The sequence below is a fragment of the Suillus clintonianus genome (assembly GCF_016758775.1).
Source record: "Suillus clintonianus strain FC179 chromosome Unknown DEU56scaffold_105, whole genome shotgun sequence".
In the NCBI taxonomy this organism is placed as follows: domain Eukaryota; kingdom Fungi; phylum Basidiomycota; class Agaricomycetes; order Boletales; family Suillaceae; genus Suillus; species Suillus clintonianus.
In genome coordinates, this window is record NW_024539329.1 from 92659 (window position 1) to 105851 (window position 13193).

Consider the following 13193-nt stretch of genomic DNA (forward strand, 5'->3'; position numbering starts at 1 on the left):
GGTCTCATGTACCATCGGTAGTAAATGTTGTTTAGATCAGTACTAGTGGGTGTTGCAAACAACTATGGTGCTGTAGTATAGTCACTGAATGTCATGTCCAAAAGTCAAACGAGATATATGAGCGATAAAATGCATCCCGCTGTATGCTCTTGTCGATACTTGATTCGGCGCTCAGTTTCTGCGCGCGTGAAGACGCCGTGCACTCACGACCATTATATCAATCATTGGTAGTACATCACACAGACCAACCAAACCATGTCCCCTGTAATTTATTTCTGGGCTCCAGCGTGCTTTTGGGTGTTGAGATATTGATCCATTGATAGACCATTGATCAAACATGAATATCAATTCAATAAAGGCTACATGGTACTCGCCTGTATATTGACACCAGAACGAAATACCGGGGTTGTACTATTTTACTAAGCCGATCACGTGTTATGTAGCTTCTAGTGACTCCCGACAAAGTCAATGACATTTCAGTGTACTCATTCCAAAGTCACTGAAAAAACCTTGACCACCATTACCGCGTCCCATGACAAACACATTGAAATTAAGTAATTGATTTTACTATCCACAGTGTAATGCTCTGTAAGGCTCTGTGAGTATTCTATGGTATTCCTGTCTGGCCTACTCAATGCTCTGTACAACTCTGTACAGTGCGGTATGACATTGTACAGAGCTGCACAGAGGGAACCCTCTCTGTGGGCTCTGTGGCTCTGTCCAGCGCTGTCCAGGGTTGTACAGAGGCCCCTGGGTTTGCTGATGCACTTGACCCGGGACGGGTACGGTCATGGCCCCATAGCCCATCTTACCCGCGGGTATGACCCGGGCATGACCCGGGTCGACCTATGTCAGGCCCTACCTCATAGACCGACTGGCCACCCGTCCAACTCATTCCTCTCCCGCCCATGCTTTGTCAATACACTGGCTCTGTATATGGCTTAATTACATTGATCGCTCACGCCACTATCATAACGCTGTCACGGTAGGCATAGACGTATGCTAAACTCCGGTTTCCGAGTCGCACACCTCTTGCTTGCCGCCATGAACATCGCTGGTCCCTCACGACCACGTCTGGTCCCTGGTCCAAGAGAAAGAAACAACTATGAGGAGGATCTTACCCGTATGATCGCTCGACTTGAGCCTTCTGACGTGGAGAGGTGGCAGGCTTTATACGATAACTGTGTGCATCGAGGAGAGCGTCTCAGTGACTATGATGTTGCTTTCGCATTGTTGATGCAGGACGCTCGAGATCTTGCGGAGTTCAACGCTGATCGGGCACTTGCCCAGCAACTTCAAGGAGAAAGTGGAGAACCTGATCCCGCGCCTATGTAAGGACCCATACTACTGCGGAATCCACCAAAGCTGACACTGATAAGCAGGTCACCAAATCCAGCTCAAGCGCCCACCATTATGACTAGGCCGGCTCCTCCTCGGTGAGACATATTACTACCTATGATATTGTTACTGCAACTATCATAACAAGGGCTACCGGTCACGACTGTGTGATCTGTCAGGATCCTATCTTTGGAGCAGAAGTTCGAGCATCATGTGGCCATTTTTATGATATCGGTTGCATTACCGACCTATTCCAGTCAGCAACACGCGACGAGAGCCTGTATCCTCCTCGTTGCTGTCGCCAGAACATCACCCTTCTACAAGTTCGGCCTCACCTGACGCAGGCAGTCCTCGCTGAGTTTGAGCTCAAAGCTCAAGAATTTGGGACCACGAAGCGCGTTTATTGTGTTGCACCAACGTGCAGTCGTTTCCTCGGGCCATTACATGAGGGGTATGGGTATTTCACTAAGGCATTTACATGCACGTCACCTACCTGCATGACGAAGACATGTGCAAAATGTCGCAGCAGACACGAAGGATTCACTCATATCTGCACTCCTGATGCAGAGGATGAGCAAGTACTCGCGCTAAGCCGCACCTCGGGGTGGGCACGCTGTCCGGGCTGTGCTCAGATGATAGAGCTTAGTATGGGGTGTTTCCACATGACCTGCCGATGCAGGACAGAATTCTGTTATCTGTGCAAAGAACTCTGGAAGAACTGCAGGTGTCCGCAGTGGGACGAGGACAGACTGCTTGCTGCTGCAGAGCGTCGCGTGGATGCTCAGCTTCCGCCCGCGCAGCCTGCTAATCCTCTCCAACAGGCACCTGCAGTGCGCCAACCAGTGCCAGCTGTTGGTGATGTCAGGAATCAGCCTGTTAATTTACCCAGACCGGCACCTGCGCCAGCGCCAGTTGCCAATGTCCGCTTTGAAAATCCTTTTCAAGTGGTCCCTGCGCCAGCACTCGGAGCAGCACCAGTTGCCAATATCCCCTTTGAAAATCCTTTTCAACTGGTCCCTGCGCCAGCACTCGGAGCAGAACCAGTTGCCAATATCTGGCCAACGGCTCGCCGTGCCGAGGTATTTGCCCCAGCACCTCTTCTTCCTGTTCCATTGCGCCCCACGATTCTCCGTCCCGGGGCACCAGCACCAGCACCTCTTCCAGAACCCCATTTCCTGACGGGGACTCGCCGTGTTGAGACATATAATCGCATTTCAGGATTTTTCACGAACTGGACCCCAGAACGGCTCACAGACGAGTCAGAGGTTCCAGAATGGCACGTGAGAGTGGAGCCTGCATTGGATGGGAGCGCTGTCAGACCGTTTATACGGGAGATGCTAGAGGATCTCAGAGCGGCTACACAGCGTCGTTTGATAAGGGAGACCATGGAGCGTCTCAGAGTGGATCACGATTGTGACCACACAGACTGGACGTTCCGGAGCGGGGGCGGACATTGCGAGGCCTGCGAGATGATTTTTCCACTATACCTCTTCGTAAGTCATTTGCGTCGCCTTGCTTGCGTCGGCATACTTTCTGATCTGACATCTATTAGCGGTGTAGAGGGTGTGAAATGCTCGCTTGTATCAGGTGTCTCCGAAACCGTCTGTGAAAAATAACTGAATCTTGACTCTCTCCGATGCTTTGTTGATAACTTGCAAGTGGCTTTCTATGTAAATTGGTCTTTGGTCTTGGAACAAATTGCTCTCAGGCACTGTACAATCGGTATTAAATGTTGTTTCGATCAGTACTAGTGGGTGTTGCAAACAACTATGCATATGGTCACTGAATGTCATGTCCAACAGTCAAACGAGAAATATGAGCGATAAAATGCATCCCGCTGTATGCTCTTGTCGATACTTGATTCGGCGCTCAATTTCTGCGCGCGTGAAGACGCCGTGCACTCACGACCATTAACCATTGGCAGTACATCACACAAACCAACCAAACCATGTCCCCTGTAATTTATTTCTGGGCTCCAGCGTACTTTTCGGTGTTGAGGTATTGATCCATTGATAGACCATTGATCAAACATGAATATCAATTCAATAACGGCTACATGGTACTCGCCTGTATATTGACACCAGAACGAAACACCGGGGTTGCTGTAGACCTTTCAGGACTATGATATGATTGAGATCACAGCAGGTGCGTTGACGTGACGTAATACGGAACTCATGGTGAGGCTGTAATATGAAAGGCAGTTCGTTATCTGTGGACATCAATAAATTCCATGGGCGCATCAGCCTATGCCAAGGCTGGCCGTGCGGCGCCAATATCCAGTCCAAGGATGCGTGTACTATGTCACATACTTATTGTGATCACCTGAACGATAAGCTCGAGGACCGAGTTGAGGTAGCATCTAGATCGGCTAAAAAACGAATGGACAGACCAGTGAATCGGATGAAATCACAGAGCGATCACGGCTCCGTTGCGACTCCGAGATATTCTTAGTCTAGGGTCAACCAGTTTAACGCATTGGAATTTGGCAGTGCTCAATGCCTCCGAGTCGGATCAGCAGGTTTCTGGATAGTTGGTTGATAGCCTTGAAAGTGATCAATCATTGGAGGCATTGAAAAGGTGCTCATGATTTCTCGCAGAGAACTAGTAGTTGGATGGGCGTTCGGGATGCTTAGCGTGCTTGTCACCGTGTGGCACGCTCGCATCCAACTGCAGCCAGCACAACATGATCGTAAGTACTTCCTCATACGCGTAGGTGTGAGAATGTGCTGACCTGGGCGTCTTAGAATTGATAGAATACACTTATGCTGACGAAGATTACCCATGGGAATTTCCTGTCGACCTCGCGCATGAAGCCGTCGCAATGACTCTTCACGAGAGTGTGCATTTTTCACTTAATGCATCTGACGCGGAGGCTCGTCTGGAGTGGGAGAACCTTCCGACATGGCCAAAAGGCTTTGGTCGCACACGTCTAGGACCACAGCACCGAGTTTTCGTGATGGTTTTCCAGCATCAGCACCATTGTCTATGGATGCTCGAGCTAGCTCTCCTCGGCGGTAACGATCCTGAAGCCTCATTCCATCACATAAACCACTGTTTCAATTATCTTCGGCAGACTTTGATGTGTGAGGCCGCATATACACTGGAAATGGGAGACTTCATGAGCGTTGATCATGAGAAGGACAGAGTGGGAGACACATTGGTATGCAGAGACTGGGAAAAAGTATATTCTAGTGGTACTCAAAATAAAAATTAGAAATGTTTGAAAGCTCGCTGAACTCTGACTAAGGCTTTCAACTCGTGGCTAAGCGGCTTCCAACACTTCGGCCGCTGGGACTGCGATTGAAGGTCAGGCCGGCATCGCTGGCGGAGTTTCAAACAACCATGCCTCCTTCTCGCCAACGTGTACGCCGTTCTGCACGCTTGAAAGCTAACCCTCTAGTGCGTTGCTCCAGGTCGATGGACGACGAAGGTCCAAACACTCGCGGACCAGCCAAACCCCCTCCAGAACAGCATGTACCCCGCCTGACTATCCAGTGGCAGAGCGACTGTGCTCTTACCGACATCCTCGTCAACCATCTCTCCACGCACCCCGCCGATTGCAGAGTACTTTTCTACTCTGACGGCAAGAAAGCGATGGCTGCCGTTGATGATGGTGCCTCGGGCTCGGACAAGGGGCAGGTGTATGGTACCCTGGCCAAACTTATTTTCACTGACCACCCGAGGTACGGTTACGCGTTCGCCACCAACGCAAAGAAGTTTCGTGACGGAGTCTGCAACCGCATCCAAACGTGAGTCGTTCCCGTTTTTTCTTCCGTTACAAAAAATACTGAAATTTATGTAGACTTAGGGGGAAATACAAGAAACTCAAGGCATCTTTTGACAGTACTGGCGCTGGTGTGATGCCTGGTGAAGGCACGCAAACGAAAAATCTTTTGGGTGAGTCCTCGTTCCTTATTTTCTGGTCCTTAGCTGATGTGTTTCGTAGATGCAGCGCTCTTAGAGCTCCCATGGTATACGGAACTGGATGCCATTTGGCATTCCAATCCGTCCATGGCCGCGAAGACTCACTCATCAAGACCTGGCGTCGATCACGCCGGCGCGTTATATTCCTTGGTTGGACGACATGCTGGGGCTGGTACCCCCATGCAACTTGACACCAGCGCCGGTCCCCCCATGCACATTGATACCAGCGCCGGTCCCCCCATGCACATTGATACCAGCGCTGGTCCCATGCAGTACCCTCAACCGCCTCCTCAATATCCCCCGCCCGATATCCATCCTTCCAGCACTCCACCCTCGCATTATGGCCAGCACTACTATCCCCCAGCAATGCCTTATGCTGGGGGTTCACATGGTGATCCCTCCATCGATCCAACACTGCAACATCCTGCTCCTGCTCCCGCATTACCCTCCACTGCCCCTTTGCCCTCCGCTGGCCCTTTGCCCTCCACTGGCCCTTTGCCCTCCGCTGCCCCCTTACCCTCCGCTGCCCCCTTGCCCTCCGCTGTCCCCTTACCCTCCGCTGCCCCCTACAATCAGTCTTCTCAATTCCATCTCCCTGGCCTTCCAACATCAGACGACGACATGGACATGGACTTTCAAGGCACCGGTGGCCCATTGGATGCCCCCCTTGAAGGTGATGAGAGGGCCGATAGCTCTTCCAAAGTCGCTGGGAAGAAGCGACAACTTCCTTCGTCGCCGTCTCCCCCTCCCGATGCTCCCGAACCTTTCGCTATGCCAGCAGCGTCCCCATCATCTGTCTACAACAGCCGCTCGGCATTTGGCCTGAAGAAGCCACCGAGCCGCGGTAGACACCGCAGGCTGCCATTGGAGATCTCTATCAGCACGTCAGCACCTTCGTCCACGACACGCAATACTACCCCGTCGTCGGACTACCTGATGTCCTCGACCCCCCAGACTTCGCTTCCACATAGCGCCGGCGGCTCGAAGAAGAAAAAGGCCAAGTCGGATGTGATGCAGCAGGTTGAGGAGGTGAGGGATGAGATCGCGTCCATGCAATCTGATGCGATGTCGCGCCACGACCACAAACACCAACGCTATCTCGCGAAGCTCGAGGCGAAGACAGAACACACCCGCGACATCAAGAAGTACGAGTGGCTTCGCGCCACGCGCGAGCACGAGACCTTCCAGGCTACTGTCAGCCATCAGCGTCTGCAGGAGTCGAAGGATAGCGACATCCGCCTTCGCGAGGCCGACATCCGAGTCTACGAAGCGCATTCCTTGGTGCTCGACAAGGAGGCGGAGACTCTTCGACTCAAGATCCAGTTTCAGCAAATGATGCAGGCGAGCAAGGGCCCAGCATCAGATGGAGTTGAGTGAGCTCTCGTCGTCGTTGTCTCGTTGCCGTTGCCGTCTCATTCTCGTCATCATCTCATTCTCGTTCTCGTTCTCGTCGTCGTCTCATCATCTTATTTGCTGTTGTTGTTTCCATTGGACTTATGTGTTTTCAGTTTTGTTGCTACCTTCTGTGATTGAGTACATAGCTATATACATTTGTTGTACAAGTCTGTTAGTAGTATTACATGTTCAAAAGCATTGATCATCCTTCCCTATGGTGTGCATCTGAGTGAGGACTGTTAAAGAGCTCATCCATCAACTTTGCACGAGCAGCTTGACCAGGAGTGCCATCATATGTCCTGTCACCAACTACTTCTTCACCTTCTGGACCCTCAATCTCTTGATCAATGAAATCTTCCCCCTCCGTGCGAGCCCACTTTAGAGAGCTCTCGTATGTTCCGTCCTCCTTGCGATGCTCGATTTCAAAGCGAATGATCATGTTGTGCAGGATGATGCAACACTTGATCCACTGCACAGCAAACTCGAGGTCTTTCTCAGCCTGAATTCTGAACCGTAGCTCTCGAAGGGACTGGAACCGTCCCTTCAAAACAGCAAATGTGTGTTCAACACGAACACGAATCTACATAAATAAAAATCAATTGAAAAGCACTAAAAAAAAAAACATACCTTAGAGAGGTGATAATTGAATGTCTTCTGGTCCCTTGTCAGCCGTCCGTTGCGAGGCCTCTTGAAAGGGGCGATACACCATGGTTCCAATGGGTAAGCGCTGTCTGCCCAAACCCAATGACCATCAGGCAGAAGATCAGCGTGCTCGTCATAGAGGCGAGTGGATCGAAAAGCGAATGCATCATGGACACTCCCGGGATGACCAAGAGAGTAATCAACAATCAGGAGGTTATGGGGCAGGATGACTGCCTAGAATTAAATTAATTTTTGCACATGAAGACGAAGAACAAAAATGTTACCTGACAGCCAAGGGAATAATTGGACTTCCTATCATAAAATGTCTCACCGTAATAACCAGGTTTCGTGAACAGATTCATAGTCGAACCATCGATGGCTAGAAAGCCACCTTTCCACTCTGGACAAGTACGTGACTCGGCAAATTTGCGAGCCAGGTCAGCGTCCTCAGAATTACCTGCTGGGAAGCAGATAAACTGATCATGGGCATCAAGCACCGCAATCATCACACGATTAGTGCAATTAACTACGGACCCGACACTCACGCCTGCCCATTGAGCGACATCCTCGAGAGAAATGGAATTGCCATAGTGGCCTGCCCGATTCAGAAAGATGGCGAGCTGGATGGAGACAGGGAGCTGAGGATTGTTGGACTGGTTCTGGAAGATAGGGTGATTAGATATATGATCGAGGATGTCATCGAAGATCTCCGGGTTGACACGAAGTTTCTGCCGAAACAAGTGAGGGCGGTGTTCCTCGTGGTGAACCAGCATGTGGAGTTGAGATGCTCGTGGAGGAGGCTCGTCAGGCTTGTGGAGTACACGAGCCCTCATAACCTCATCACGAAGAGCATTGATGGTGTCTTGGAGCCTGTCGTAAGGCAAAGCGACGTCATCAGAAGATACAGAACTGGTATCAGAAGAATCTGAAGTCGCTGAAGTCGCTGTGATAGGGGAGTCGGGGGACATGGGGGAAGGAGATCTTAAAGACAGACTGATTGAAACATCATCGTCTGAAGGAGTAGTAGAAAGCGAGTCCTCGGAGCTGGAATCGCTCTCAAAGTCTGACCAGTCCTCTAGGATATCCTGGTATCGTAACCTGGCCAAAGAAAGTTCGGCCTGATCCACGGTATTCAGGAGCTCTTTACGAGTGGATGGACGAGGCATAGTTATGGTGGGGGGCTATGGTGCGTGTGGGATCAAAACTCCTATCTGCGTGTATATGTGACGCAGTTTTCAGCGGAGTTTGAAATCTCGGAAAGTTCCGAGGCTTCGTCTTGCACTGAGCACGCCGTTGTCGTTGTCGTTGTCGACCTCACCCTACGAACCTCGATGCCCATCCACAGCGCTGAGAAGGCCACCATCAAATTTTCGGGTGCCATCCACCCAAGGTAAGTCATTTTTGTGTGTAGTTAACTAACATTTACTTTTATTTGATAGGAAATCTATTATAATCCGGATCCCACACAGATCCCACCTGACCAGCGGCGCCTCGCCCTTACCGGCAAACGGCCTGTCCACCTCCCGCATCCTTATCTGTCTCTACGGAGGCACCCTCACGTTGGAGATGGAGTCATCGGACACCATCGACAACGTGAAGGCGAAGATCCAGGACAAGGAGGGCATCCCAACTGACCAGCAGTGTCTCGCCTTCGCTGGAAAGCAGCTCGAAGATGGCTGTACTCTCAGCGACTACAACATCCAGAAGGAGTCCGCCCTTCACTCGATCTTGCGTCTTCACGGAGGCACGCAGATCTTCCTCCCGACGCTTTTCATCCCCCCCCCCCCCCCCCACTGCTCAGCATCCCCCGGTCCTCAGCGACTACAACATCCAGAAGGAGTCCGCCCTTCACTCGATCTTGCGTCTTCGCGGAGGCACGCAGATCTTCCTCCCGACACTTTTCATCCCCCCCCCCGCTGCTCAGCATCCCCCCCTCCTCCGCTCGGCACTTATTTGGTCCCTCCCGCGCTCCCTACCTACAGCTGATTTCATTCCCGCGGGCCTTGTTTTTTTTACAATTTTATTAATGCTTTCATTGAAATACAATTATGTTGGACCGCTACTCTACCACTTTCCCCTATGTACATAGCACGCTTTGAAAATCACAAGTGTCGTTTTAAAGTCCGACTACATGCCGACGTGTGCCGAGCACATTTCTCTCGGACTTGCGCGAGTTCTTTCAAACTTTAAGCGGGGAGTTGAAGGGAGTTGAACGCAGTTTAGCGATTTTTCAAGAGTTTCAAAATTTATTTTGAGTACCACTTCTGTACTTGATGAGAACCACGAAAAGTGGGTGCAGTGGAGGACGCATTGGGACTAGCCTTGTTCCAAGTCACGTATAAACTTTATGTCACGCGGTTATGGAAGACAGGACTGCCGCGCTCCGTTACATAGCGTGACCACACTCATATTAGGCAGGTGTGATGCAGGGACTCCGTGCACCTCTGGCAGCTTTGTTTTTTCTAATAAATATGTGAACAGGTGCGGCCAAGTGTCATTCAACCAGACAACAAAAACAGTAGTGGTACTCAAAATAAATTTTGAAACTCTTGAAAAATCGCTAAACTGCGTTCAACTCCCTTCAACTCCCCGCTTAAAGTTTGAAAGAACTCGCGCAAGTCCGAGAGAAATGTGCTCGGCACACGTCGGCATGTAGTCGGACTTTAAAACGACACTTGTGATTTTCAAAGCGTGCTATGTACATAGGGGAAAGTGGTAGAGTAGCGGTCCAACATAATTGTATTTCAATGAAAGCATTAATAAAATTGTAAAAAAAACAAGGCCCGCGGGAATGAAATCAGCTGTAGGTAGGGAGCGCGGGAGGGACCAAATAAGTGCCGAGCGGAGGAGGGGGGGATGCTGAGCAGCGGGGGGGGGGATGAAAAGTGTCGGGAGGAAGATCTGCGTGCCTCCGCGAAGACGCAAGATCGAGTGAAGGGCGGACTCCTTCTGGATGTTGTAGTCGCTGAGGACCGGGGGATGCTGAGCAGTGGGGGGGGGGGGGGGGGGATGAAAAGCGTCGGGAGGAAGATCTGCGTGCCTCCGTGAAGACGCAAGATCGAGTGAAGGGCGGACTCCTTCTGGATGTTGTAGTCGCTGAGAGTACAGCCATCTTCGAGCTGCTTTCCAGCGAAGGCGAGACACTGCTGGTCAGTTGGGATGCCCTCCTTGTCCTGGATCTTCGCCTTCACGTTGTCGATGGTGTCCGATGACTCCATCTCCAACGTGAGGGTGCCTCCGTAGAGACAGATAAGGATGCGGGAGGTGGACAGGCCGTTTGCCGGTAAGGGCGAGGCGCCGCTGGTCAGGTGGGATCTGTGTGGGATCCGGATTATAATAGATTTCCTATCAAATAAAAGTAAATGTTAGTTAACTACACACAAAAATGACTTACCTTGGGTGGATGGCACCCGAAAATTTGATGGTGGCCTTCTCAGCGCTGTGGATGGGCATCGAGGTTCGTAGGGTGAGGTCGACAACGACAACGACAACGGCGTGCTCAGTGCAAGACGAAGCCTCGGAACTTTCCGAGATTTCAAACTCCGCTGAAAACTGCGTCACATATACACGCAGATAGGAGTTTTGATCCCACACGCACCATAGCCCCCCACCATAACTATGCCTCGTCCATCCACTCGTAAAGAGCTCCTGAATACCGTGGATCAGGCCGAACTTTCTTTGGCCAGGTTACGATACCAGGATATCCTAGAGGACTGGTCAGACTTTGAGAGCGATTCCAGCTCCGAGGACTCGCTTTCTACTACTCCTTCAGACGATGATGTTTCAATCAGTCTGTCTTTAAGATCTCCTTCCCCCATGTCCCCCGACTCCCCTATCACAGCGACTTCAGCGACTTCAGATTCTTCTGATACCAGTTCTGTATCTTCTGATGACGTCGCTTTGCCTTACGACAGGCTCCAAGACACCATCAATGCTCTTCGTGATGAGGTTATGAGGGCTCGTGTACTCCACAAGCCTGACGAGCCTCCTCCACGAGCATCTCAACTCCACATGCTGGTTCACCACGAGGAACACCGCCCTCACTTGTTTCGGCAGAAACTTCGTGTCAACCCGGAGATCTTCGATGACATCCTCGATCATATATCTAATCACCCTATCTTCCAGAACCAGTCCAACAATCCTCAGCTCCCTGTCTCCATCCAGCTCGCCATCTTTCTGAATCGGGCAGGCCACTATGGCAATTCCATTTCTCTCGAGGATGTCGCTCAATGGGCAGGCGTGAGTGTCGGGTCCGTAGTTAATTGCACTAATCGTGTGATGATTGCGGTGCTTGATGCCCATGATCAGTTTATCTGCTTCCCAGCAGGTAATTCTGAGGACGCTGACCTGGCTCGCAAATTTGCCGAGTCACGTACTTGTCCAGAGTGGAAAGGTGGCTTTCTAGCCATCGATGGTTCGACTATGAATCTGTTCACGAAACCTGGTTATTACGGTGAGACATTTTATGATAGGAAGTCCAATTATTCCCTTGGCTGTCAGGTAACATTTTTGTTCTTCGTCTTCATGTGCAAAAATTAATTTAATTCTAGGCAGTCATCCTGCCCCATAACCTCCTGATTGTTGATTACTCTCTTGGTCATCCCGGGAGTGTCCATGATGCATTCGCTTTTCGATCCACTCGCCTCTATGACGAGCACGCTGATCTTCTGCCTGATGGTCATTGGGTTTGGGCAGACAGCGCTTACCCATTGGAACCATGGTGTATCGCCCCTTTCAAGAGGCCTCGCAACGGACGGCTGACAAGGGACCAGAAGACATTCAATTATCACCTCTCTAAGGTATGTTTTTTTTTTAGTGCTTTTCAATTGATTTTTATTTATGTAGATTCGTGTTCGTGTTGAACACACATTTGCTGTTTTGAAGGGACGGTTCCAGTCCCTTCGAGAGCTACGGTTCAGAATTCAGGCTGAGAAAGACCTCGAGTTTGCTGTGCAGTGGATCAAGTGTTGCATCATCCTGCACAACATGATCATTCGCTTTGAAATCGAGCATCGCAAGGAGGACGGAACATACGAGAGCTCTCTAAAGTGGGCTCGCACGGAGGGGGAAGATTTCATTGATCAAGAGATTGAGGGTCCAGAAGGTGAAGAAGTAGTTGGTGACAGGACATATGATGGCACTCCTGGTCAAGCTGCTCGTGCAAAGTTGATGGATGAGCTCTTTAACAGTCCTCACTCAGATGCACACCATAGGGAAGGATGATCAATGCTTTTGAACATGTAATACTACTAACAGACTTGTACAACAAATGTATATAGCTATGTACTCAATCACAGAAGGTAGCAACAAAACTGAAAACACATAAGTCCAATGGAAACAACAACAGCAAATAAGATGATGAGACGACGACGAGAACGAGAACGAGAATGAGATGATGACGAGAATGAGACGGCAACGGCAACGAGACAACGACGACGAGAGCTCACTCAACTCCATCTGATGCTGGGCCCTTGCTCGCCTGCATCATTTGCTGAAACTGGATCTTGAGTCGAAGAGTCTCCGCCTCCTTGTCGAGCACCAAGGAATGCGCTTCGTAGACTCGGATGTCGGCCTCGCGAAGGCGGATGTCGCTATCCTTCGACTCCTGCAGACGCTGATGGCTGACAGTAGCCTGGAAGGTCTCGTGCTCGCGCGTGGCGCGAAGCCACTCGTACTTCTTGATGTCGCGGGTGTGTTCTGTCTTCGCCTCGAGCTTCGCGAGATAGCGTTGGTGTTTGTGGTCGTGGCGCGACATCGCATCAGATTGCATGGACGCGATCTCATCCCTCACCTCCTCAACCTGCTGCATCACATCCGACTTGGCCTTTTTCTTCTTCGAGCCGCCGGCGCTATGTGGAAGCGAAGTCTGGGGGGTCGAGGACATCAGGTAGTCC

General features: G+C 50.8%; 2 protein-coding genes across 2 annotated transcripts; both read left to right on the plus strand.

Annotated features, from left to right (window-relative positions):
- Positions 1–903: 903 nt before the first annotated feature.
- On the plus strand, positions 904–3040 carry DEU56DRAFT_44946 (uncharacterized protein). The gene is made up of 4 exons (XM_041346268.1): positions 904–1331; positions 1383–1436; positions 1487–2831; positions 2891–3040. The coding sequence occupies exons 1-4, from the start codon at positions 1000–1002 to the stop codon at positions 2945–2947; spliced, it is 1788 nt and encodes a 595-aa protein (XP_041203742.1). The 5' UTR covers positions 904–999; the 3' UTR covers positions 2948–3040.
- Positions 3041–4096: 1056 nt separating this feature from the next.
- DEU56DRAFT_745191 (uncharacterized protein) lies at positions 4097–4552 on the plus strand (the record flags this gene model as incomplete). The annotated part of the gene is made up of 1 exon (XM_041349137.1): positions 4097–4552. A coding segment is annotated over one exon (456 nt), but the record flags the coding sequence as incomplete, so codon positions are not given.
- Positions 4553–13193: the final 8641 nt, after the last annotated feature.